The sequence below is a fragment of the Macaca nemestrina genome, chromosome 1, assembly GCF_043159975.1.
Source record: "Macaca nemestrina isolate mMacNem1 chromosome 1, mMacNem.hap1, whole genome shotgun sequence".
Taxonomy (NCBI): domain Eukaryota; kingdom Metazoa; phylum Chordata; class Mammalia; order Primates; family Cercopithecidae; genus Macaca; species Macaca nemestrina.
The window spans coordinates 17,447,015-17,474,068 of NC_092125.1; the positions used below are offsets into that span (position 1 = coordinate 17,447,015).

A 27,054-nucleotide genomic window follows, 5' to 3' on the forward strand; every position below is an offset into this window, starting at 1 on the left:
GTGGTGTGATCATTTTAAAACATGCCCACAAGTTCTTTGACATTAAAAAAAAAATGGTCTAATTATTCTCCCCTTGAAGATGGGACAACTTTAATGACTTGTTTCAAATGAATCCATGTGGTGGAAGTAACAACATAATTTCTTAAGATAGATTCATAAAAGATGATAGAGCTTCCTCCAGCATACTGTGTGCGCGCACGTGTGTGTGTGAGAGACTCCCCGGTCTCTTTCTGTCTCTCTCTCTGTCTCTCTCCCTATATCTTTCTCTCTCAATCCCTGTGTCTCTCTCTTTCTGTCTCTCTTCTCTGTCTCTCCTTGTCTCTTTCTCTGTCTCCAATCTCTTTCTCTCTCTCTCTCCTCTCTGTTTCTCTCTCTTCTCTCTGTCTCTCTCCCCCATCTCTCTCTCTTTCTCTCTGTCTCTGTTTCATACATACCTGTGAGTAGAATTGCTGAATCGTATGGTGATTCTATGTTTAGCTTTTTGAAGAACCACCAAACTTTTGCCCACAATCATTGCACAATTTGGAGTTAAACTTTGTGTAAGGTGTGAGACAGGAGTCCAACTTTATTCTTTGGATGTGAAAATCCAGTTGCCCCAGTACCACCTGTTGAAAGAACTATTTTCCCCCATTGAATGTACATGGCACCCCTTGTCAAAAATCAATTGGCCACAGATATATAGGTGTATTTCTGGGATATTTTACATTTTTCAATGTAAACTCTATTTACATGTTTCAAGGTAAAATATATTTTACATGTTTTAATGTAAAAGTCTTTCACTTCTTTGGTTATATTTATTTCCAAGTATTTTATTATTTTAAATGCTATTATGAATAGAATTATTTCTTATTTTCCATTTGGGATTGTTCATTCTAGGTAGATAAAAACACGACTGACTTTCACACCTAAAACTTCATAGAATTTGTTCATTAGCTCTAGCAGCTTTCTTGTGGATTCTTTAAGGTTTTCTACATATAGGATAATGTCAACTGCAAAGAGAGATAATTTTACTTATTTCTTTCTATTATGATGCCTTTATCTATTTTGCTCTGACTATAACTTGCAGAGCAATGTTGAATAACAACAGTGAAAGCAGGCATCTCATCTTGTTCCTGATCTTGAGAAGTACGATGTTAACTATCAATTTTCATAAATTTTTTATCATGTTGAGGAAGCCCCATATTATTCCTAGTTTTAACAGATTTTTTATCATGAAAAGGTGTTGGATTCTGTCAAATATCTTTTCTGCATCAACTGAGATGAGCGTGTGTGTTTGTGTGTGTGTGTGTGTGTGTGTTCCCTTCATTCTATTAATGTTGTGTAATTTTCTTATGTTGAAGCACCCTTGAATTCCTAGGATAAATTCTACGTGGTCATAAATTCCACTTGGTTGTGGTGTATAATCCTTTTAATGTGCTGTTGGATTCACTTGCTAGTATTTTGTTGAGGATTTTTGCAACTGTATTCATAAGGGATACTGGTCTGTAATTTTCTTTCTTGTGATATCTGCATCTGTTTGATATCAGGATAATGTTGACCTCAGAATGAGTTATGAAGTCTTCCCTTCTCTTCTACATTTCAGAAGAGCTTGAGAAAAATTGATTTAAATTATTCATAAATTCTTGCTAGAATTAACCAGTGAAGCCACCTGTAGACTTCTCTAGATTGAAGATTTTTGATTATTCACATCATCTCTTTATTTCAAGATTTTCTATTTCTTCTTGAGTCAGTTTAGATAATTATTCACACCATCTCTTTATTTCAAGATTTTCTATTTCTTCTTGAGTCAGGATAAAAAATCCTATTTTATCCATTTTATCTAGCCTAACCAAGGAATCAAAAGACCTCTACAAGGAAAACTACAACACACTGCTGAAAGAATTCATAGATGACACAAACAAGTGGAAACATATCCCATGCTCATGGATGGGAAGAATCAATATTGTGAAAATGACCATACTGCCCAAAGCAATCTACAAATTCAACACAATCCCCATCAAAATACCACCATCATTCGTCACAGAATTTGAAAAAACAATTCTAAAATTCGTATGTTCCACATGAAAGACCCCACATAGCCAAAGCAAGACTAAAGAAAAAGAACAAATCTGGAGGCATCACATTACCTGATTTCAAAATATACTGTAAGGCCATAGTCCCCAAAACAGCATGGTACTGGTATAAAAATAGGCACATAGACCAATGGAACAGAAAAGAGAAACCAGAAATAAACCCCAATGCTTACAGCCAGCTGATCTTTGACAAAGTAAACAAAAACATAAAGTGAGTAAGGGCACCCTATTCAACAAATGGTGCTGGGATAATTGGCCAGCCACATGTAGAAGAATGAAACTGGATCCTCATCTCTCACCTTATACAAAAATCAACTCAAGATGGATTAAGGACTTAAACCTAACACCTGAAACTACAAAAATTTTAGAAGATAATATTGGAAAAACCCTTCTAGACATTGGTTAGGCAAGGATTTCATGACCAAGAACCCAAAAGAAAATGCAATAAAAGCAAAGATGAATAGCTGGGACCTAATTAAACTAAAGAGCTTTTGCACAGCAAAAGGAACAGTCAGCAGAGTAAACAGAACCCACAGAGTGGGAAAAAATCTCCATAATCTATGCACCTGAAAAGGATTAATAAACAGAATCTACAACAAACTCAAACAAATCAGTAAGAAAAAAACGAACAATCCCATCAAAAAGTGAGCTAAGGACATGAACAGATAAGTCTCAAAAGAAGATATATAAATGACCAAGAAACATAGGAAAAATGTTCAACATCACTAATGATCAGAGAAATGCGAATCAAAACCACAGTGTGATACCACCTTACTCTTGCAAGAATGGCCATAATCAAAAAAAAAAAACAATAGTAGATGTCGGCATGGATACGGTAAACAGGGAACACTTCTACACTGCTGGTGGGAATGTAAACTATTACAGCCACTGTGGAAAACAGTGTGGCGATTCCTTAAAGAACTAAAAGTAGAATTACCATTTGATCCAGCAATCCCACTACTGGGTATCTACCCAAAGGAAAAGAAGTCATTATTTAAAAAAGATACTTGCACACACGTTTATAGTGGCACAATTCACAATTCACAATAGCAAAATCGTGGAACCAACCCGAATGCCCATCAATCAGTAAGTGGATAAAGAAACTCATACACACACACACACACACACACACACACACACAGACATACACACACACACTGGAATACTATGCAGTCATAAAAAGAAATGAATTAACAGCATTTGCAGTGACCTGGATGAGATTGGACACTATTATTCTAAGTGAAGTAACTCAGGAATGGAAAACCAAGCATCATATGTTCTCACTGATAGCTAAGCTATGAGGACGCAAAGGCATAAGAATGATACAGTGGACTTTGGGGACTTGAGGGGAAGAGTGGGAGGTGGGTGAGGGATAAAAGACTACAAATATGGTGCAGTGTATACTGCTCGGGTGATGGGTGCACCAAAATCTCACAAATCACCACTAAAGAACTTACTCAGGTAACTAAATACCACCTACCCCAATAACTTACAGGGGAAAAAAAAAAAAAAGCCAGGCACAGTGGTGTGTGCCTGTAGTCCCAGCTACTTAGAATGCTTAGGTGAGAGGATTGCTTGAGCCCAGGAGTTCAAGGCTACAGTGAGCTATGAACATACCACTGCACTCCAGCCTGGGCAACAGACTGAGACTCTTGTCTCCCTCTCTCTCTCTCTCTTTTTTTTTTTTGGAGACAATCTGTTGCCCAGGCTACAGTGCAGTGGCACGATCTCAGCTGCAACCTCCGCCTCCCAGGTTCAAGCAATTCTCCTGCCTCAGCCTCCCAAGTACAGGCGCCCACCACCACACTTGGCTAATTTTTGTATTTTTATAGAGACGAGATTTCACCATGTTGGCCAGGCTGGTCTCAAACTCCTGGCCTCAGGTGATCTGCCTGCCTCAATCTCCCAAAGTGCTGGAATTACAGGTGTGAGCCACCGCTCCCAGCCTTGGCTCTTAAAAATTAATTAATAATAATAATAAAGTAATTACTGATAGAGAAGAACTTAGTTCTGCCATTTTGTTATTTATTTTCCACATACCATATACATTTTTTGTCCCTTATTTCCTCCATTACTGCCTTGTTTTGTGTTTAGTTGACTTTTTTAGCATTAAGCCATTTTATTTCCCTTCTCGTTCCTTTTGTGCATATTTTATTTGTGGTTGCCATAGAGATTACATTTACATTCTTAAAGTTATAACAATCTAATTTTAACTGATACCAACTTCAATAGCATATAAAATCTCTGCTCTTATACAGTTCCACCCTTCCTTACATTATTATTGTCACAAATTCCATCTTTTTACCCTGTGTGCCCAGTAACATAGATTTATGACTTTATAAATAATAAATTTTGTGTAGTTGTCTTTCAAATCACAAAAAAAAAAAGCGAAGCTATAAATCAAAAATACAACAATGCTGGCTTTTATATTTATCAATATATTTACCTTTACTGAGATCTTATATTTCTTCATATAAGCTGCTGTCTAGTGTCCTTCCATTTCAACCTGTAGGACTCCCTCTAATATTTCTTGAAGAGCAGGTCTAGTGCTAATAAACTTCCTCAGCTCTTTTTAAAATCTGAGAATGTCTTAATTTCCCCCTCCATTTTTGAAGAAGAATTTTGCTGAGTATAGAATTTCCACACTTTATTTTTTTTTATTTTACTTTAAGTTCTGGGATACATGTGCAGAACGTGCAGGTTTGTTACATAGGTATACATGTGCCATGGTGGTTTGCTGCACCTATCAACCCATCATCTAGGTTTTAAGCGCCACATGCATTAGGCATTTGTCCTAATGTTCTCCCTTCCCTTGCCCCCTCTTTCCACACTTTAAACATGTCATTCAATTGCCTTCTGGCCTCTATGATTACTGATGAGAAAATTGCTGTTAACGTATTGAGGATCTCTTGTATGTGGCAAATTGTTTCTTTCTTGCTACTTTCAAGATTCTTTATGTCTTTGGCTTTTGACAGTTTAATTATAATGTGTTTCCATATAATCTCTTTGAGTTTATAGTCCATTAAGCTCTTGAATTTGTAGATTCATGTCTTTCAACAAATTTAGAAAGTGGTCTTCAGCCACTATTTCTTCAGATATTCTTTCTGGCCCTTTCTCTCTCCTCCTTTTGAAACTCATATATACGTGTGTGTGTGTATATACATATACATATATACATACACATGTGTGTATACATACACACATATACATGTGTGTATACACATATATACGTATACGTGTGTATGTGTGTATACACATATATACATATACGTGTGTATGTGTGTATACACATACATGTGTATGTATATGTATATACACATATATACACATGTGTATGTATATGTATATACACATATATACACATGTGTATGTATATGTATATACACATATATACACGTGTATGTATATGTATATATAATTGCTTCATGATGTCCTAGAGGTCCCTTCAGTTCTCTTTACTTCTCTTCATTCTTTTTGCTTTCTGCTCTTTAAACTCAATAATTTCCATTGTAGTATCTTCAAATTCACTGATTCTTTGTTCTGCCTGCTCAAATCTTCTGAGAAACCTTCTAGTACATTCTTCATTTAAGTGTTCAGTTTTCAGTTTTCAGCTTCAGAATTTCTGTTTGATCCATTTTTATAATTTCTATCACTTTATTTATCTTCTCATTTTGTCCATGCATTGTCTTTCTGGTTTCCTTTAGTTCTTTGTCCGTGTTTTCTTTTAGTTCTTTGGACATCAAGACAATAATTTTAAAGTATTTGTTTAATAAATTTGATGTCTGGGCTTTCTCAGGGATAGTTTCTGTCCACTTATTTTGCCTCTTTGAATGGGCCATGTGTTCTCATTTCTTTGTATGCCTTGTGATATTTTGTTGAACATTGGGCACTTAAATATTATAATGTAAACTCTATCAGACTCTCACCCTTCCCCAGGGTTTGCTGGTGTTTATTTTTGATGGCTATAATAGTCCATTTGTAGGTACTTTTCCAAACTTCCTTTCCCAGTCTTTGCAGATTGGCTCTGTGCTGGGGAACTCCTAAAATACTTACCCAACCTTACACCTAACTCAAGGATCAGCCTGAAGTGAAAGCTTAGGGCCTTCTCTCCTATTTTCTTAGCATGCATCTTGCCCCAAATATACGCATGGCTTTCTACATTTTCCTGTATACATGGTGCTTTTGAATGTCCTAATTTCCCACAGACTCTCTCCCAGCTTTTGCACCTGGACTTTAGATGGCCTATTGTACACCTCAACCAGTAATCTTTTGCCCCAGGTTTTTGCAGTTTGTTAGTTCACTTTGAGCATTTGCAAGCAATGCCTGCCATTTTTCCAGCCTATGTTCTGAGTTAGGTTAAACAGAGATACATGCCTATGTCAGTCCTTAAGGTAGCCCCCAGACAGGTTAGAACAGACATCCACGATAAGTAAGGTCTTCTCTAGTCCCTCTGTAATCAGGGACCAGGGTCCTACACTGGGAATGAAGGCTGTCATCATCAAGAGAACTGTCTTGCTAGAGAGAAGGTTGGGACATGAGCAAATAAAAATGCTACGAAGTTTCCTACCATTTTCAAGAGGCCTTTTTCTTTTTTCAGTGTTTGCTTGGTTGCTGTAAACTTTTGCCTATTTTCCAGAGTTCTGACCATATTGGCTCTAATGGTTTCTGTTCGTTTTTTGATGTTTCTGTGGGGGAACAAAGTTGGAGCTACAAACTCTACCATTTTGCTAGCATAACTCTTTGACACTGTTTTAAGTTTTGTGGTGGTTATGCCGTATATAAGTTGGATGTGGCTGCTGTAACTAATTACCACAAACTTACAGGCTTAAAACAACATAAATGTATTCTCTCATGGTTTCAGAAGCCAGAAGTCTGAAATCAGTTTTACTGAGCTAAAATCAAGGTATTGACGGACTGTATTCCCCCTCCCAATATTCTTGGGGAAAATCCTGTCCTTGTCTCTTCCAGCAGCTGCTGGAATTCCTTAGGTTGGGGCCACCACTCCAATCTCTGCCTCTGTGGTCATATCACCACTTCCTCTTCAGTTGGTCCAATCTCCCTCTGCCTCTCTCAGACGTGATCTGATGTCATATAGGACCCACCTCAGATAATCTGGGATGATGTCCTCATCAAGGTCTCTAATTCAGTCACATCTGCAGAACCCCTTTTCCAAATATGGTAACATTTACAGGTTCCAAGGAGTAGGATGTGGATATCTTTGGAGAGGGGTGGGTATCATTCAGCCTACCACATGCAGCAATAGATAACTGAAACAAGGGGTTTGAAAGAATAAGCCACAATACAGAGAAAAAAGTGAAGGAACTGTTAGTTCTGATCACTCTTGCCACCTCTGGTCACACCAAATAATAAGTCCTCTTTTCAGCTGGTACTAGGTTAATTTGTGTCTCTGTCTATTGAAATATGTCTTCATGGCCAGGCACAGTGGCTCATGCCTGTAATCCCAGCACTTTGGGAGGCCGAGACAGGTGGATCACAAGGTCAAGAGACTGAGACCATCCTGGTTAACATGGTGAAACCCTGTCTCTACTGGAAAAAAAAAAAAAAAAATTAGCCAGGCATGGCGGCATGCGCCTGTAGTCCCAGCTACTTGGGAGGCTGAGGCAGGAGAATGGCATGAACCCGGGAGGTAGAGTTTGCAGTGAGCCAAGATCGCGCCACTGCACTCCAGCCTGAGCAACAGAGCAAGACTCCGTCTCAAAATAAAAAAAGAAAAGAAAAAAAGAAATACGTCCTCATACACAAACAAACATCAATTCCAAAAAAAAAAATCAATTATAATGGTAGCTGAAGTTTCACATATTTGTACTATTTATATTTTATTCCAACCAGGCTGTATACTCCTTGAACGTGGCGGTTTTTTTTATGCATAGTTTGTCCACCATGGCATGGTAGATCTGGCAAATATTCAGTAGATGGTTGTTTGTGACCGTGATATACTGGCCTAAGAGCCAGTCTCTGAGATAAACAAAATGTGAAAACCAGCTAAGTTCACTTGTGGGAAGAATCAACTTATAGTGTCAAAAAGTCTGCTTTAAAAAAAAAGTTTCAATCAAATGTCTACATATGACCACAGATAGTCAAACCAAATTATTCAAATTTTGTAAAAATACCTGAATGTGTTTAGTATTTAGCCCTGTCCTGAGCCCTTTAGGCCTCCTGTTTCAGGCTAAATTGTGTCCTTTGCAACATTCATATGTTGGAATCCTAACCCCCAGGACCTCAGAATTTAATTGTATTTGGAGACAGGACCTTTGAAGAGGTCCACTCAGTTTCAGTGAGGTCACAAGGAGGCATCCGAATCCAGTATGACTGGTGCCCTTATCAAAAGAGATTCAGACACCAATGTGTACAGAAGGAAGACTGCGTGAAGACACAAGGAGAAAACAGCTGTCTGCAAGCCAAAGAGACAGACCTCAGAAGAGACCAACCCTACTCTCAACTTGATGTAGAATTCCAACCTCCAGAACAGTGAGACAATAAGTTTCTATTGTTTAAACCACACAGTCCGTAGTACTTTGCCAAGGCAGTCCAAGCAGACTTCCTATTAAGTGTAAATCAACCATTTGCATCAAATACAGAGACAGTTTGGACCTAAAATTGCTGTAATGGGAAGGTTCATGTCAATTTGGGGATTTGCATCGGATCATTAGCACATCCCTTTCATTTCTATTGAGTTTTCTGTTTGTTTGTTTGTTTGTTTGTTTGTTTGTTTGATTTTGAGACAGTGTCTTGCTCTGTACCCAGGCAGGAGTGGAGTGCAGTGGCACAATCATAGCTCACTGCAGCCTCAGCCTCCCAGGCTAAAACAGTGTTCCCACTTCCACCTCCTGAGTAGCTGGGAACACAAGTGCACGACATTGTGCTTAGCTAATTGTTTTTGCCATTTTTTTGTAGAGAAGGGATCTCACAGTGTTGCTGAGGCTGGTCTCAAACTCCTGGGCTCAAGCAATTCTCCTGCCTTAGCCTTCCAAAGTGCTAGGATTACAGGTGTGAGGCTCTAGATGATCAAAGTCACTGCCTCATCCTGTCTGACCACCTTCTATGGAGCAGCTGAGGCCTTAGGGCCAAGACCTACCTGGGATCCCAGGCAGCCTCTTAGCCATTCTAAGAGGGCAGAAGAAGCACAGAAAACCTGAGAGCAGCTTCAAAATCAGTCTTCGAAGTGCAAGAGAGACTTCCCGAACCACATTCTGCTTCATCAACCAGATTCTACAACATGAAAAGCTTGTGTCTCTTACAGATTCTCACAGGCAGATGCATAAAACGTGAGTAAGATGTGTCCACTGTTGGCACAGCTTCCTGCTACAGCTCAGCTAGTAGGAAAGCATGTACAAGTTTCAGCTAAGAACCATTTGGGAAGAGGAGGTAGAGGAGAGAAAAAAAATGCTTTTGGCTTGGCTTGGTGTTTTGTATTCAGCAGCACATCTAACCTTGAAGCTGTCAGAGTTTATCATGAATAATGTACCATGACAACATTCCAGGTGATCCTTATAAGACAGACTGATGTCCTCATGGGCAGGGAAGGCAAAGCAGCGTGGTCCCATTCCCGGACAGAAACACACCATGACATGGCCGTTAGGAAGGAATGTTCATGCCACTGTGCTTCCACCTCCAGAGCTGCAGGGGTTCCAAGAAATCCCACCAAAACCTAAGAAAGAGCCGAGTGTGTACCCAGATGCAATACCAAGGAGAAAAGGCATTACCGTGAAATCACATTTTATGCTGTGAATGAGAGGGAAGTACATCAGATGCCAATAAGCTTTTGCATCTGTGCAAAAAGCTAAAATCTCAAGTAGATATCACTTGACTCACTGCATGTACCCTTAGCACCCATGAAAAATGCCAACACAGACCTGCAAACACAAATGGGCAATGCTCAAAGTCACCATTGGCTATGATTTCTGCCTTTAATTCACAGAATTGTAAATTCTCCTGTAAACAGGAAGAGAAGCTAAGACAATGCAACCAAACTAAATAAATGACATTTTGTTCATATTCTCTTCCTGTGGTATTTTTGCCTTAATGTACAGCCCATCTCCCAATTTTTAAGTTTTTACTTAAGAGGAAGCAGATATACAAGCTTATGCTCTTCTGAGAACAATGCTGAAGATTAACACAAGAGCTAATTTCCTAATTAGCACTTGTTTTCTTGATAAAAATAGACTAATTTTTTAGATAAAATTGTGGAAAATTTTCCTGCTACCTCCCAGTGTAGAGGACTCATCTGTTCCTTTCCTCACTGTCATGTAAACAAGAGCTTCCAGAAGTCAGAAACTTCCTAGCTAAGTTTTGTCCTCAACTGTCTACAAACCTCAGTCTTCCACAGTGGGATACAAAATGCTCTAGACCCAGTAGGGATGGGAGGCATATTGGTAGAGTGGCCAGAGCACACAGCTGGGCCTCCCTCTCAGCAGCTTCTGTGACCGCAATTGAAAAGCAATGATAGTGACAATTCCTCCCACAGTAATCACGTGATGTAATCAGGCAACGAATGGGAAAGTGCCCACCATGGAACAGACCTGCAAAGGGGGTCATATGCGGCCAAAGACCGGAGATCTCAAGAAATCTTATTTTTCACAAATGCAGGTGTCCAAACATCTCTTCATCTGTTGAGGAAATCCCAGCATTGTTATGTATACGCACAGTGCTTACACACAAAGTCAACGTTGTTATAATGCACTTTCATGCAGTCAGATTTCTGATGTCCATGGAGTCAGGAAAAAGTCTGTCTCAGTTCTCAGAGAGAGACCAATTTGCCTTCTGCATTTGTTTTCTCTGGGCCCTTGACGATTGGATGGTGCCTGCCAACATTAAACACGGATCTTCCCTACCTAGTCCACACAGACTCACACTAATCTCTGCGGAAATACCCTCAAAGAAACACCCAAAATAATGGTTTACCAGGTTTCAAGGTATTCCTTAATCTAATCAAGTTGACACTTAAAATTAAGCCCACAAGTCCATCCCTTGTCAGCTTGGCACCTATATGCATCTTCTTAAACCATATCTAATTTCCAAATAAAGACAATAAAAAGGTAATAGTTCCAACTACCGTGATGTAACTAACATGACGCAACTAAAAACTCACTAAATCCTTTCCCCAGAATTTGGCTTTCAGAATTACAGCATGTGGGATTTTAATCTTTCAGGATTGTGGTTTTTCAGGATTGCAGATGTTAGGGATTTTAGACTTTAGGGATTTTAGACTAGGCATTTGGGGTTTTAGGGATTTAATTTTGGGAGATTTCAACATTCAGGATGACGGCATTCAGGATTGTGTCCTTTGATATTATGATCGGCACCAGAGCAGCAGCTATCTAATAAAACAAACATATCATAAAAAGAGGAAACATAAAATGCATTTCTTTTACTTGGTTGCACTACCTTAGCTTGTTTTCTTGTTTGCAGGAGAATTTACAATTCTGTAAATTAAGGGCAGAGATCACAGCCAATGGTGACTTTGAGCATCTCCCGTTTGTGTTTGCAGGTCTAAGTGTTGGCATTTTTCGTAGGTGCTAAGGATGTAGCGAGTCTCATGACACGTACTCGAGATTTGTGCTGTTGATTTGGGTTTTAATCAATAGATTTTGTTAGTATACCAAGACAAGGTGATATTGCAAGCAGGTCTCACAGCAAAGGGAGGGAGAGCTCTACAGACCACCAACAAGAATAATCCGAAGTCCCGGTGTGCAGGGAGGGAGGGAAGTGCCTTGTTCAAGGGAGCTGCAAGTGGAAATTGCACCGGTGGTCATGTTCGGTTTTTTTCTGTGCAGACATTAGAAAGTGACAGTTTTGCTGGACCTGTCTCTCCGAGCAGATTTCAACTGCAGTCCACTTTTTAAGTCAGAAAGCAAAATGATACAGGCTGCCAAGAAAAGCATTTATGTTCCAGGGGCCCCCAAATGGCATCCACCTCCCAATGACCTGGCAGTCCTGAGGATGTAAGAATGGCCGATTCTATTCAATCTTGTTTTCTTCTTTCTAGACTGGAATGAAACGCAGGGAAAAGGAAATCTTTGGGGTTGTGCTGTGTTCGGTCACATCAACAGTTCTGTGGCAGGGATTCTGGTTCTAACTGCCAGACTCCTGGAAGCCACTGAGACACCAAACCCTGTGGGAAGTGTAAGGCAGGTTCCCTGCGAAGGAAAGTGGTATCAGGTTGGGAAATTTGCACACCATCACTGAAGAGTAACTGAGGATAGACAAATCTTGCTCAAGACATAATTCAGTAAAAGGGATATTATGGTAATTTAGACAAAAGCTGGTCTCACCCTAAAGTGTTTTTATGCTTGGCCTCGGCTGCCATCATTTTTCTTTCAATGTCTGTCATTATACTAGAATGTTTATTATACTAGAATTGTGTCATATTATATAAGAATTGTGTCATAATGGATATGAGTTGAGACAAAGGATAGAGAAAGTAATACAAGGCTGGCTACTTTTACTCCAAGAAGGAAATTCTAAAGAAGCAGAGTGAATACCGAATTTATTCACTCTGCTTCTTTAGAATTTCCTTCTTGGAGTAAAAGTAGCCAGCCTTGTATTACTTTCTCTATCCTTTGTCTCAACTCATATGTGGGAACTGAACAATGAGATCACTTGGACTCAGGAAGGGGAACATCACACACAGGGGCCTATCATGGGGAGGGGGGAGGGGGGAGGGATTGCATTGGGAGTTATACCTGATGTAAATGACGAGTTGATGGGTGCAGCACACCAACATGGCACAAGTATACATATGTAACAAACCTGCACGTTAGGCACATGTACCCTACAACTTAAAGTATAATAATAATAAATAAATTAAAAAAAAAAAAAAAAGAAGCAGAGTGAAGCCAGCTGCACTATATGTCACACTGATATAAGTCACCGAAATGCTGGGTTCCCAAAATTGTGTTCCTTCCTTTTCACAATCTCTCCTTGCTCACATCGGAAGTGGAGGTGAGCATGGTCCCTGGTGGACATGGGACAAGAGCAGCCAGGGGGATATCATGGGGCACAAACAGGTGCAGGAACAACTAGAACAGTAACCACATGGAAACTTGTTGCCCACGGCCACCTTTCCTCTGCCCCACCCAGGTCAGAGCTGGAATCCTTATCTCCAGTACTGACCACGGTTCCTGTCTCTGCAGGACCCTGAGGTGTCAAACTTACCCCTCAACTGACCATAAGCATGGGACAGGCATTAATGCAATGAACCTAATGAAAGCTCTTGGAGAAGGACGTTATGCAAATACTATTAATCAAAAGCCTTATTCCTTTTCTCCCAAGCCCTCCCACCTTATGCAAGAATATAAGGAAATATTAACTTTACTTCCCTAGTGATGGAGAGATGTAATTAGAGCCTGGGAAGGTTTTCCCACAAGGCATTAGTGGGGAAATTTGCCAGCACTTTGATGAAATAAAACATGGAACTCTCTATTCTGTGCCAACTGCTTCTTTCTTTGGAACACAAAGTCATTTTTATGAGTGAAACTAGAAAGAAAAAAAGAGCAAAAAAAAAAAGAAAAAAGCAACAAAAACCAAGGGAGATAAGGTCACCCTCTCGTTTCTTCTGGCAAACCTCTCAGATTCCGGCAGACCCCTTCCCCCGAGACAGAGCAGGGCTGCACAGCTGCTCCTAACAGAGAAAAAGGAGCAAATTCAAGTAAAAACTGAAAAAAAAAAAACTCAACAATTCCTAAAATGTTTAAGAGTTACCCTCAATACACTATATGAGAGGAAATTGTATTCAAATCTTATTTGAACAAATCTCATAACAACAAATTCTCTACCTTTATGTCTTCCAAACTTTCCTAATGACTTAGTGATCAATTTATAATAATTTACTGATCACTGACAAATCCAAGCACTGAGCCCTTTTGTGATCCATTTCAAACCATAGTCAGTTGCAAGTCCCTTTCTCCCTCTTCTCTTTGCTGGAATGCCTGCCTGCTGCATTAAACCCATCCTTCAGGACCCCTCTAAACTGCCTCCTCCTCCACTGCTCTGATTCTTCACCCACCCTAAGAGCTCTGGCAGAAGTCATTTGTCCCCTTTTGGGATTGTCTTTGTCTGTCTTTTCTTTTTACGATTTTTTTTTTTTTTTTTTTGAGATGGAGTCTCACACTTTTGCCCAGACTGGAGTGCAATGGCGCGATCTCGGCTCACTGCAACCTCTGCCTCCTGGATTCAAGCGATTCTCCTGCCTCAGCCTCCCGAGTAGCTGGGATTACAGGTGCCTGCCACCATGTCCAGCTAATTTTTTGTATTTTTAGTAGAGATGGGGTTTCACTGTGTTGGCCAGGCTAGTCTCAAACTCCTGACCTCGTGATCCACCCGCCTTGGTCTGTCTTTATCTTAAGGGACATATTATGTATAGCTTTATTATTCTTACTGTGTATTATCCAGTTTCCCCTCCTGCACTGCGTACTCCTTGAGATGCAGATCTTGAGGACGGCATTCAGTATGCCCTAAACCCGGCATTGTTTCGATTTCTTATATGCCATTATTACTCTAAGTGTGGCTCACAGGCTTGCAGTATGCACATGATTTGGGAGATCATTAGAAATGGAGTCTCCCACCCCACCCCAGTCCTACTTAATCAGAATCTGCATTTTAATCCATTACCTACCCAGGTTATTCACAGTACATTAAAGTCTGAGAAGTGCTGTTATATACAATGGATACTTAGTAGATATTTTTCACATAAGCCAATTTCTTTTTCTTTCTTTTTTTTTTTTTTTTTTTTTTTTTTTTTTTTTTTGAGATGGAGTCTCGCTCTGTCACCCAGGCTGGAGTGCTGTGGCCACAATCTCGACTCACTGCAAGCTCGGCCTCCTGGGTTCACGCCATTCTCCTGCCTCAGCCTCCCGAGCAGCTGGGACTAGAGGTGCCCGCCACCACGCCTGGCTAATTTTTTGTATTTTTTAATAGAGACGGGGTTTCACCATGTTAGCCAGGATGGTATCGATCTCCTGACCTCGTGATCTGTCTGCCTCGGCCTCCCAAAGTGCTGGGATTACAGGGGTGAGCCACCTTAGCCGGCCCACATAAGCCAATTTCTATGCAAAGACCTTCCCCTTCACCCACTCCCACCCTCCATCCTAGGCACTGCAGATGAGCTAAGAACTAAGCCCACCTTCAGGTGGCAAGAGTGCTTTCTCCGCATTCACTCTAGCTTGCCATCCATAGCCTCCATGCATTCAGATGCAAGTCATTTATTAATTAATTCCCTCACAACACATTTACTGAGGGCCTGCCTCCTATATGCCAGGCATTGTGCATATTCCACAAGAACATTTACCTCTCAACGCACTGAATCGGGTTTATGGGATCAGGAAGAAGGCAAGGGGAGTGGCATGTAAATCGTGTGTCCTGTGCCTACCAGGATGCTTGTCTGCTGCACAGATTTCTGGTGGATCAGGAAGGACACAGCCCACAGACTCAACTCCTCTTTCAGGGCTCGGCTGGCTGCTGCCCCCAAGGCCTGGCTCTCACTGGCATAAGCTCTGCACCAGTGTTTTCTCAAGCCTCAGGACACACCCCAGTCACCCGGAAGGCTTGGGAAAACACAGAATGCTGAGCCCACCCTGAAACTTCTGATGCAGTAAGTAGTGAGGTACCAACAAGAACAGAAAAAGGCAGAAACACTAAAGAAGATGCCTGTATTCTCCGAGCTTCCCTGATGAGGTGTATCCTATCAAACCCCATTCCCTTAGGTGTTGCAGAATGCTTGGAGAAAAGACTAAAGAAGTGAGGTCTCCATGTAATGAAGCCCATTGAGAGAACCAAGTCTAGAAAGTTCACCAGGTCCTGAGCAAGAGCAGGGGACAAACTAGGGCCTGATTGGCCTGCTTTTTCACTTGCATTGTAAGATTTATGTGTTACAGTGTCATTAAATCTAGAGAGACCAGGACTCAACCCATGGTAATAAAAATAAATCTGTGCAATACTGGGGAGCTTCATAGCTAGATGTAATTATCTCTCATAGATGAAACCCAGCACGTGAGTCCTGGCCCAGAAATAGCTCATTTTCTCCCTGCCTACAGCTGTGCTCGGGCTGAAGCCGCTGACGCTGGGCTTGAGGGGTGCCTTCCTCTGCCTCCAACTTGCCTCCTCTCTCAGGCACCTCATCCTCCACCCAGTGTTATTATGAAATCAAGTGGCCTGTAAAAGGAGGACTGGGAGAATGTCAAGAATCCCTCCCCTCTCCAGTCCTTTCCCCTTCCTCCCATGCCCCATGACTTTCTAAACTCAACTGCAATGGATAGGTGGTGGGAACATGCAACAGCATTTCCTAGAACAGGATTTTCTACCTCCTTTTGGAAATCACTTATCTTATTCCCATAGTGCCCTAATTCCAACAGTATATGACATACACAATGAGAATGTCATATGAGCTAAGAAGGCTGAAGACCCATGCCTTAAGGCTAACCAGCTTCCAGAAGAATCCTTAAACCTACATTCCATTTCCATACCAATCCTGGGTGTCCTAACTTGCTCAATACCAGGAGTATCTATCAAGTTAGTAGGTGCCTAGGGGAATCTAGATGTCATTTTCAGCCCTTTCTCTTTCCCACACCCAGCAGAAATGGATGTGAGATCTCGCAATGAGCATCTAAAGTTTTCAGGATTGTTACCAGGACAACCACACCTGAAAGCTTTCCTTTGACTCAGTCTACCCTGTGCCCGCCCATTCAACCCCCATGTCAGCCCTCATCTGCTTCCAGCCCAAATTCTATTTTGGTGCCTCATTTTAATTGTTTTTTGTTTGTTTGTTTGTTTGTTTGTTTGTTTTTCTGGCCTCAGATCAATCCCTCTATCTCTGGTCTGATGTTGCAATTTCTCCTTTTTATCTTGGGTATTTTAGGCCATGTATGTGGAAATTTGATGCATGTGACCCCCTTTGGCACAGTCGGACATTTCTCAAATTCACCTCATTTCTGATCTCTGGTTCTGGAAATTATGAAGTCAGAAAGTCCCACGAAGGCTTATGTTTACTGGCATTACAAGGGCAGATACCATGTCTGTCTTACTTTCCTATTGCCTCCCATATTACCCAGCACATAATAGGTGTCAGACAAATATTTTTTATGAACAAGTGGATTATAGATATATCACACCATGGGCAGACTAATATAATTTTTATTGTGTGAGTATGTTAAGTGTTTCTGGACAACTGATAAGGTTATATTTATAACCAAAGGATTAATGTTCATGAAGTGCCTTGAAATCCACAAAACAATAATGCTGTAAAAGAGTCAACTATTCCCTGGTGGAGATGATCAGAGGAACAGATTGTACAATTCATTTGGGACTTAAAAGGTAGATATGAGTAAAGGTGGAAACAAAATGGGACATGATGAGAAAACAATCAATAAACAAATTAAAACTCACCTTTATCATAATCATCATTCTCAACTGCATCTTCTTGAAGTTTCTGAAGTTTTAATCTTAAGGTTATTACCTATGTTGGTATAAAGGGGAAAAAATAAAGAATTATGATAGAATTCAAGCAAACATTTTTGTGAAAACTAAGAACATTTAGAAACTGTTTCAAAATGAACTTCTTCATTCTCTTTAAAAAAATGCACATTTTTTTCAAGGCCAGATGCATTAGTTTCTCCAAAAAAAGAGCTTATGTAAAGAATAAATGTAATTTGAGCATAACATCCACATAAAAAGTTAAAATGTTATTTTATTTTAAACAAAAACATCACACTGTGCCTTTATCCGCATGAAGAAATGCATAAGGAGAAGGAACACAAGTTTCCTGACCAAATGGTCTCTGTTTTAAACATCACATTAAACTTATGAAGGTAAACACACCAAAACTGGAAGAGAAACCAAGAGAAAAAGAGCATGAACTTAAGCTCAGCAGGTCATCCTGAAAGCTTGAGTAAGAATGATGGCAAAGCTCTCACAAAACCCTTCTGAGAAGCCCTAAGGTTCAAATATTTTCCATTACAGAAAAGGGCACAGTCTTATTTAACCTACATGGAGACTCAGTGATCCAGTTACTTCTCTGAGTGTTACCAATGGGTTGACTTAGCATCACTGATACGGTCTGGCTGTGTCCCCACCCAAATCTCATCTTGAACTGTAGCTCCCATAATTCCCACATGTCGTGGGAGGTCATTCAATCATGGAGTTGGGTCTTTCCCATGCTGTTCTCATGATAATGAATAAGTCTCATGAGATCTGATGGTTTTATAAAAGGGAGTTCCCCTGCACAAGCTCCCTCTTGCCTGCCACCATGTAAGATGTGCCTTTCTCCTCCTTTGCCTTCCACCATGATTGTGAGGCCTCCCCAACCATATGGAACTGGGAGTCCATTAAACCTCTTTCTCTTTATAAATTACCCAGACTTGGGTATGTCTTTATTAGCAGCATGAGAACTGACCAATATAATCATTGTTCTTCTCAACAGGAGACCCAAAGATTTACTGACAATGAATCCTTGGCCTACCAATGAATTGATTTGGGCTTGCTCCCTGAAAAACATCTTCCTCCTTCTTTGCCTGGCTCACACCTACATTTTCTTCAACCCCTAGCACAAGTACTGTCTCCTCTAGTCTGTGTTAAATGTCCCTCCTCTATACCTCCATTGTGACCTGTACTTGCTTCTATTCACAGACCCATTCAACAAATATTTACTGAGTGCCTCTTAGGTATCAGGCCCTGTTTGTATTGTGTTTGTGTACCAAGGATATGTCATAAAATGCTTAGCCCTCTAGACTTACATTCTAGGCAAAAACATAATACAGTCAGCCCTTGAACAACACAGGGATTATGGGCCCCAACCCCTGCCCTACACAGTTGAAAATCTATGTAAAACTTTTGACTTCCCCAACACTTAACTACTAATAGCTGACTGTTGACCAGACACCTTGCCAAAAGCATAAACAGTTGATTAACACACATTTTGTATTATATGCTGTATTCTTACAATAAAAGTAAACTGGAAAAAAGAAAATATTATTTAAAAATCATTGAGAAAAAAATAAATTCAACATTGACTAGATGACAAAAAAATCTTAAAAAATAGAAAATAAACTTTCCTATTCATTAAGTGGAAGTGGGTCATCATCAAGGTCTTCATCCTCATCATCTTCATCTTGAGTAGGCTGAGGAGGAGGAAGAGGGGTTGGTCTTGCTATCTCAGGGGTGGCAGAGGTGGAAGAGAAACTGCATATAAGTGACCCTTGCAGCTCAAATCCCTGTTGTTCCAAGGGTCAACTGTAAGTTTTATGGCACCTCAGCAAGTGACTAACGCTATGAAAAAGGAAAAGGGAGAACCATGTTATGGGGATCAGGGATGCTGGTAGAGGGTGCAATTTGAAATCTGATCTCCTTGAGATGGTGACAATTACGCAAAGATTTAAAAGCGGTAAGGTAGTGAACCATGAGGCTGTCTGGGAGAAAAACATTGCCACAGAGGGAAGAGCCAGTACAAAGGCTCAGGCAGAAGTGTTTCTGGTAAGAAAGCAAGAAGTGAAAGTGAAATGAAAAGCAAGTGGGAGCAAGAATGCCACTGGATCTGGGACAGATTGATGGAAGGGAAAACTGTAGAGAACGAGGTCACACAGGTAATGAGGACTGTATCAAGAAAAGACAAGAAGACATTTAAAAGTTATGATTTTACTCTGAAGTTCATGGGGGCCACTGGAGAGTTTGGGGCGGAAGAGCACATGATCTGACTTACATTTTAAACAGTTTCACTCTGGCTGCTGTTAGTAAGAGCAAAAGAAGGGAGGCCAGGTAAGAGGCCATGGTAACGTTCAGGAAGGAGATGACGGGAGCTTGGATGATAATGAGGATGGTGGCAATGGCAAAGATGGTGAGATGTGATCTGATTCCGGATATATTCAAAAGATCGCTGGTTAAATATAGAGCCAACAGGATTTGCTAATACCTCACAGGTGGGGTCTGAGGAAAACGCACCAGGATGATGCCAATGTTTGTTTTGTTTTTTGTTTTCTGAGCCACTGGAAGAATGGAGTACTTATTACACCAGGCTATAGCCATCTTTTGCTTTGTTTGGTTTTATCTGTGCATATCATTCGACCTTGAGCATCTGGAGGGCAAGAACTATTTTGCATCCATGTATAAGACGCTAGTACTTACCCTTACTTGATTTTTCCACTGCTTTGGGCACATGGAAAGAGTACAAGTGCCTCTCTCCTTGTTCTGCTGAACAGGGTATGAGTGGCAATGATGGGGTTACTTCTATGCTGAAGCATTTGATGGCTCTTGTAGGACTCCCTGACATTCTCTTCCTCATGTCTGTGACTAAGGGGGTCACATGTTCAGATGGTGCAGGCTGGGTTCTTGAGTGACTCTATGGAGCAGAGCCCCCCCTAAAACCTCTGTGGAACACGAAGCATATGCAAGAAACACAATTTTGTTGTGTTGAGCCTGTAACGTAGTGTCTGTTACCAGCCTATCCTAACTAACACAACCTCCAAAGCCTAGCATAAGGCATTGTACTAGTTGTCATTGATAAATGCTTTCTGAATGAATGAAAGAATGAATGAATAATCATATTAACCCCTTTGTCCTTGAATTGCTCTATATTACAACTGCAAAATTTGCCAGTAACTTAGTCCTGTGTATCAGGGAGAGAAGAAAGGCTCTGTGAATGTTTGAAGGCCACATAAAGCTATAGCATTACCATCACCACACCCAAATGATGGTATCGTTAAACATTTATTTGAACAGAAGCTGAAGAAATGCAGGAAACAGGGACAGAGAAAAAAATTCATTTACAGCCAAAGCCCACCCCACGATGCCCACCTTGTCCAGTGATCTCTATAAGGCCTTGAATGGACTGCCCTGGGATATGTCTGAATACCCATCTTTGCTGGAAGCACAGCCCCAGTGGCCATGTCTTGCACGGTACCACAACCCTGCCTGTGGAATGTCCTATAATGCCCTGCAGGCACAGTCCTTCCTTTTTCACCAGTTTCCACGGCCTTAGGTGGAGCCTACCTTGCAGGGCCCACTCCACTTCCCCTCCTCCGCATGCCTGATCACCAACTGCCTTTATTACTATCCTCTCAGTCCCACACAACCTCTGGAAATCTCGCTAAGCAGCAATTTCTAAACAGCATAAAATATACACAGTTGATTCTCCTTATTCACAGTACTGTAGTTAGGTTCTGTAAAGTTTCTGTAAATACTGAATTAGGGAATAATGAAGCATTGCTCCTAGGAGGAAATACAGGGTAGCTTCCCGTGAGCCCCTGGTCACAATACTTTCCTCAATCAATCAACAAGTAACCTTGTTCTACGTGTGTTTCTGTTTAAAAACAATTTATTTAATATGTATTAATGATCCATAAACACTGTACTCTGGCCAACAGCACTCACGCCTGAATGAAGTTTCTGGAGCACCCATATCTTCTCCATCAGGCCCATCACAGCCTTCTCGTGCTTAGGAGCATTAGATGGCATTAGTACTATGCTTGGGGGGCATTTGCAATGGTGAACTCACCAATAAAGAGCACAAAAATGTTTAAAAAGATGGCATTAAATAGACCACAAAAAGGATACTAGTTTGTAGTATGAGAGAGAAGGTAGAATGTCATCTGGTCTGACCTTGTTTGACCTAAGTAGAAAGGGTGTACATCAGGTGACCCAAATTTTTTGCCACTCTGTGCAGGTTCAAAATTACCAGCAGGCATGGTGGCTCATGACTGTGATCCCAGTACCTTGGAGGCTGAGGCAGGAGGATCGCTTGAGGCCAGGACTTCAAGACCAGTCTGGGCAACATGGTGAGACCCTCATCTCTACCCCCAAAAAAAAAAAAAAAATAGCCAGGCATGGTGGCACACGCCTGTAGTCCCAGCCACTAGGGAGGCTGAGGCAAGAGAATCGCCTGAGCCCAGGAGTTCAAGGTTACAGAGAGTTATGATGACACCACTGCACCCCAGCCTAGATGACAGAGACCCCATCTCTTAAAAAATAAAATAAAAATGAAAAATGACCATAAAGGTGCCGTGAGTATTGATTTTGGAGTTAACAAGAAATTTTAGCAAGTAGACAAATTCACACATATAGAATCCATGAATACTGAGGATCAAGCATCTTTTAGAAGAAGCTGAAACTTAAAATTCCTGAGATTCCCATTTTTACTTAAGTAGAAGGGAGAGGAGGTTAAGGAATTAGAATATAATATCAAAAAGGCCCCCAAACACTAGAAATCCTACTCATTCAAAGGATCTCTTTGGAGATCCTTCACCCGACCTTCCGCCCCGTCCCGAGGGCCTCAGCCACAACCCCGGTGAGCAGTCTGGGGCCTCTCCGTAAGCACCATGGGAAAACAAGTCCCTGAGCAGCCCGCCCCATCAAGACAGTTCCCACTGTCAAGAGGTTCTTCCTCCTATTGAGGCAAACTCTGCCTTCCTGTAAGTCCTGTGCCCTGGGCTGAGTTATTTTCGTCATTCCCACTACTCAGTTAATTCCTCTCCCACACAACAGATACTCAAGTACGGCCTTGCGTTACTTAATGACAGGGATGCATTCTGAGAAAAGCATTATTAGGTGACTTCATCACTGGGTGAACATCGTAGATTGTGCTTACACAAATCTGGATGGTGTAGCCCATTTCACACCTAGGCTAGAGGGAAGAGTCTATTGCTCCTGGGCTACAAACCTGTGCAGCCTGTGACTGTACTGAATACTGCAGGCAAGTGTAACACAATGGTAAGGTATTGGTGTATCTAAACATATCTGAACGTAGAAAGGGTACAACAAAAACACTGTATGATAATCTCATAGGACCACTGTCACATCATATATGTGATCCGTCATTGACCAAAATGTCATTATGCAGTACACGAGTGTAACTGAAGATAGTGCCATGTTTTTCCCTGCCCAGGTGTGGGATTGCCATAGACAACAATACTTACACTACAGAAAAAGTGTATCCAGATTCTACCATTTGAGAGAAGATAGGAATTTAATTTGAGCTATGGGCAGAAGGGAGAGCTTCATTAGCTTTTGACTCAAACTCTCTAAATAGGAGCTATTTCTCTAATGATGACTATGGGCAATTTCTGGGTACTTGCTAGGAGCTAGGTCCTGTCTGAAGCACTTTGCACATACGATCACATTTAGTTTAATTAACTGGAGAAGAGAAACACCGCAGGAAGGTAGACCCTCTTGCTAAACACAGGTGAAAGATAACAAGGATCTGAGTCAGGGCAGCGGCCATGGTGGTGAGAGACAGATGAGCAGTAGGACTGAGAGGGCTTGGAGGCCGACCAGATGTGGAACGAGGGAGAGGGAGGTGTGGAAGATGGTTGTGGTTTCTGGCCTAAGAAACTGGATAGATTCTATGCATTCGAATCAACCAATATTGAAGGCCCTTCAGAATGGGTTTGGGGGAAAGACAAGGGCATTGGTTTAGGCAATGACTAACTGGAAGACTCCACACATCACCCAGAATACAAGCCTGCATCTCTGCTCTGGCCTCAATCCCTCTCTGCATAATAAATCAGAGGGCTGGGCTGAGGTCCCTGAGGGCTGAAAAAGGGCAAACAGGGACAGGGCTAGGAACACCAGACTGCAGATAAAGAACGGAAGGTAGATGCTCTTTCGGGGAATGAGCATGAGCTTCTGCAGATTCTCCTCCCAAATGCCTGATGAGTGGGTGCTCCACTTCCCTACTCACATGAACACATCCCCACACACATGCGAGTGCACACACACCCACAAATACATACTCACACACGCATGCATACACACACATGCACACACAGCACAAACATGCACACACACATACACACACGCACACACAGCACAAACATGCACACACACATACACACACACACAGCACAAACATGCACACACATACACACACGCACACACATGCATACCTATATGCACACACGCACACCTATATGCACACACAAACACGAGTGCACACACACCCACAAATACATACACTCACACACGCATGCACAAACATGCACACACAGCACAAACATGCAGACACACATACACACACGCACACACATGCACACGTATATGCGCACACACACAAACACATGAGCACACCCACAAATACACTCACACACGCATGCAGAAACACACGCACATGCACACACACATACACATGCACACGCAAACACATACAAGCGCACACATGCACACCTCTATGCGCACACAAACACACACAAACACACATATGTACACCCACCAGGATTAAAACACAGTCTGGCAATAGATCAGCCACAGAGCATCTCTACCTGGGCTTCTCTGGGAATTTTTGTGGGTAGAGGAACCCTGCCTACTTCTGGCTATACCCACCTCTCAGATAACTGGATAGACAGCAACATCATAAGGCTGGGCCTTAGATGTCTCCAGTTTGTCCTTATTTCCAAAGCAGCTACATTCTCATTTGAGCCTTAGAACAATCCTATGAGTTGGTGTTATCTCTAAATACGGAAACTGAGAGCCGGAGAGGTTCAATGACCAGAAGCGAAGTCTCCTGATCCTATGGAAGGCAGCAGTCACTGCAGCAGGATGGAAGGGAATGAGTGAAGTGGATGAAGAGCAGGATCGCCCTGATACAGGGCATCCCCATTTTTGTATCTCTCAACCCCTTCTAAACATCATCCAGCTCAATCTCCCCTGCCCCCAGTTTCCTGTCTCAAAGCAGAGCTGAGCTGAGTTAACCACGTCTCACCTAGGCCAGGGCCTGTGGGGGAGCCTGCGGCCCAATGGAGAGCAAATCTGAGCACCTACGTGACAGAGAAGACAAAAGGGAGGGTAGATCTGTGTCCAATTCAAAGAGACAGAAGTGTAGCAACATCCTTGTTCAGCCAGCTCCAAAAGGAGCTGCTGCAGCTTTTAGGAGGATAGCAGTTGAGCCCAGAACCCCTCATGTTCTGCCATCTGCCCAGTGCTAATCTGAGCTCACGACAATCTCGGGCTGCAGAGGTGGAGGAGACACTGACCTCCACCTGCCTCCGGTTTCTCAGCAGGCAGTCCCGCAGCACTGGCTCCCATTTCCTGAGCAGGGTGTCCCAAGAGTGGGCATCCCCCGATCCGCTGCTCCCATCACCACCACAGCCAGCCAGTGAGGGATCCAGAGAACTGGAGGAACCAGAGTCCATGTCCGGTAAAGAATGCATCTCACACTCTGGCCTGGAGCTGTTCCCGGCGGCCTGGGCCAAGTCCTCTGAGACCTGTGTAGCCAAGAGACTGAAGGGCCGAGAGAGACATCGAGGGTCCTTATGAGGCCCGTCCAAGCTGGCAGCTTTGGCTCCCATCTCCTGGGGGCTCTGGCAAGGGGACTCGGCCTCTCTGGATGGTGGGCAGCCTTCTGCTTCTCCACGTTCCCCGGCAGAGCCAAGCGAGAGCTGAATAAAGCTAAAGCTTGAGGCAAAGGCACTGTGAGAGCCAGGAGGGGTTGGGGGGTCCTCAAGGCCACAGCCAGGGTTGCAGCTATTGCTACTCAACTCTGCTGATGGCACAGAGCCTGCTGCCTGGACACGCCTTGCTCCATCACTGCAGGCTGCCTCCCAGCTGGTGTCCAAGGTCTCAGAACTGTCCATGGCTGCAAACTCTTGCTGCCACCCAGCATTCCCAGGGCCACACAGCCTGCTAAGCCTGTCAGGCAATCTGGTGCCACCTCTGAGCTGAATCCCAAAGTGTGCCGAGGTTCCTCTCACAGAGGTCACAGCAGGGGCTGCTGCGCTCTTGGAAACAGGGCTCCCAACCAAGAGGCCTCCCAGGTCAAGGCCACACTCTCTGGTCTTGGACTCCAAGTGGTGGGACTCCTCGCCAGGCACCCCTCCTGGGACCCGGAACAGTGTGCCCACTGCTGGGGAAAGGAACCCGATCCCAGGCCCTGTCGAGCTTCTCATGTAGCCCGGCCTCCGTGCCAGCCGCCGCCTCTGAAAGCACGCTGCAGGTGGTAAGCAATCCCGGCTGCCTGGGAAGGAAAGAGAAAACAGCACTATAAACGTGCAGTTCTTACTGGCCCAGCTGGAACTGCATCTGGAGCACATCCCTAGGTTTAAAGGTCATCTCTCGGTACACCTGTCAAAGATACATGCTGGCTCAATGGTCCTGGGGCCAATCCGTTATGAAAATCCCAACAATCCTCAGGAAGTGTTTGCCTGGAACATGTAGAAATCAACACAGCATCTCAGCTCCTGTGTTTAGCAGAGCAACTGGCACTGCTGTATGCTATGCCCACAGGTCAGCATGAACACAACTTTGGTGGCTCCTGAACCCTCCAACATCTTGCCTGTTGGTCTTTTATGGCACATCAGTACTCTCATCCTGGAGTGGGCCTGGAAAGCAAATGACGTGAAAGTGGGATGCCAGAGCATGCCCCTAAATGAGATCCAACCATTTACTCTAGCTATTCATTGAACAACATGTGAATGTTCACTAGCGGGGCTATCCATGTCCCTGCAAGACTGATCTGTTGCTGCAGACCCATGGATAGCTGGCTGTGCCGCAATGTATGGCCATCATCTCATCTCACTCAGTGAATGACAGGAGGCCTGCTTGATGTGTTCTCCAAACCAGCACTGCATTCCCCTTCCAGCTAGGCTATAGGAATAGGAACAATAACAAATGCTGATTCCTCATTGCCTGGTTCAAACCCTGACTGTACCACTTGCTGGTTGTGTGACCTTCCACAAAGTTACTTAACCGCTCTGTGCCTCAGTTTCCCCATCAGTAAAGTGGTGATATTAACAGCTCTCTCATAAGGTGGTTGTGAGCTTTCAACTAAATGAGTTACTATTTGTAGACAGCTTAGAACAATGTCTGGCACATATGATAAGAGTTATTAAAATGTCATTTTTAGATTGCATAGCATTTTGCTACTCATAATGTGTTTTTAATTTACATTAATTTCATTCACTCCCTCCCAAAATCATGTGAATCAATCAGGCCAGAAACTATAGCTTTCCTTTTATATTGAAGGCAACTGAGATTCAGAGAACTTGCCTTT

General features: G+C 42.4%; 1 protein-coding gene across 21 annotated transcripts in view; it reads right to left on the reverse strand.

The window, feature by feature from the left end:
• Nucleotides 1-27,054, reverse strand: part of LOC105499180 (DISC1 scaffold protein) — a 426,110-nt gene that overhangs the window by 327,442 nt on the left and 71,614 nt on the right. For 19 of the 21 annotated variants that reach the window (XR_011610479.1, XR_011610480.1, XR_011610478.1 and 16 more), the window contains exons 2-3: nucleotides 25,040-26,019; nucleotides 17,472-17,541 (exon numbers count right to left, since the gene is read on the reverse strand). Coding sequence is in view for 14 of the 21 variants with exons in the window: in XM_011771662.3 (XP_011769964.2) it covers nucleotides 17,472-17,541; nucleotides 25,040-26,019 (1,050 nt within the window). In the remaining 7 variants the exon portion in view is untranslated. Of the gene's footprint in view, nucleotides 1-5,425; nucleotides 12,230-12,890; nucleotides 13,714-17,471; nucleotides 17,542-25,039; nucleotides 26,020-27,054 lie in introns of those variants that run through there. The other 2 variants (XM_011771676.3, XM_071074303.1) reach the window with 2 other exon arrangements.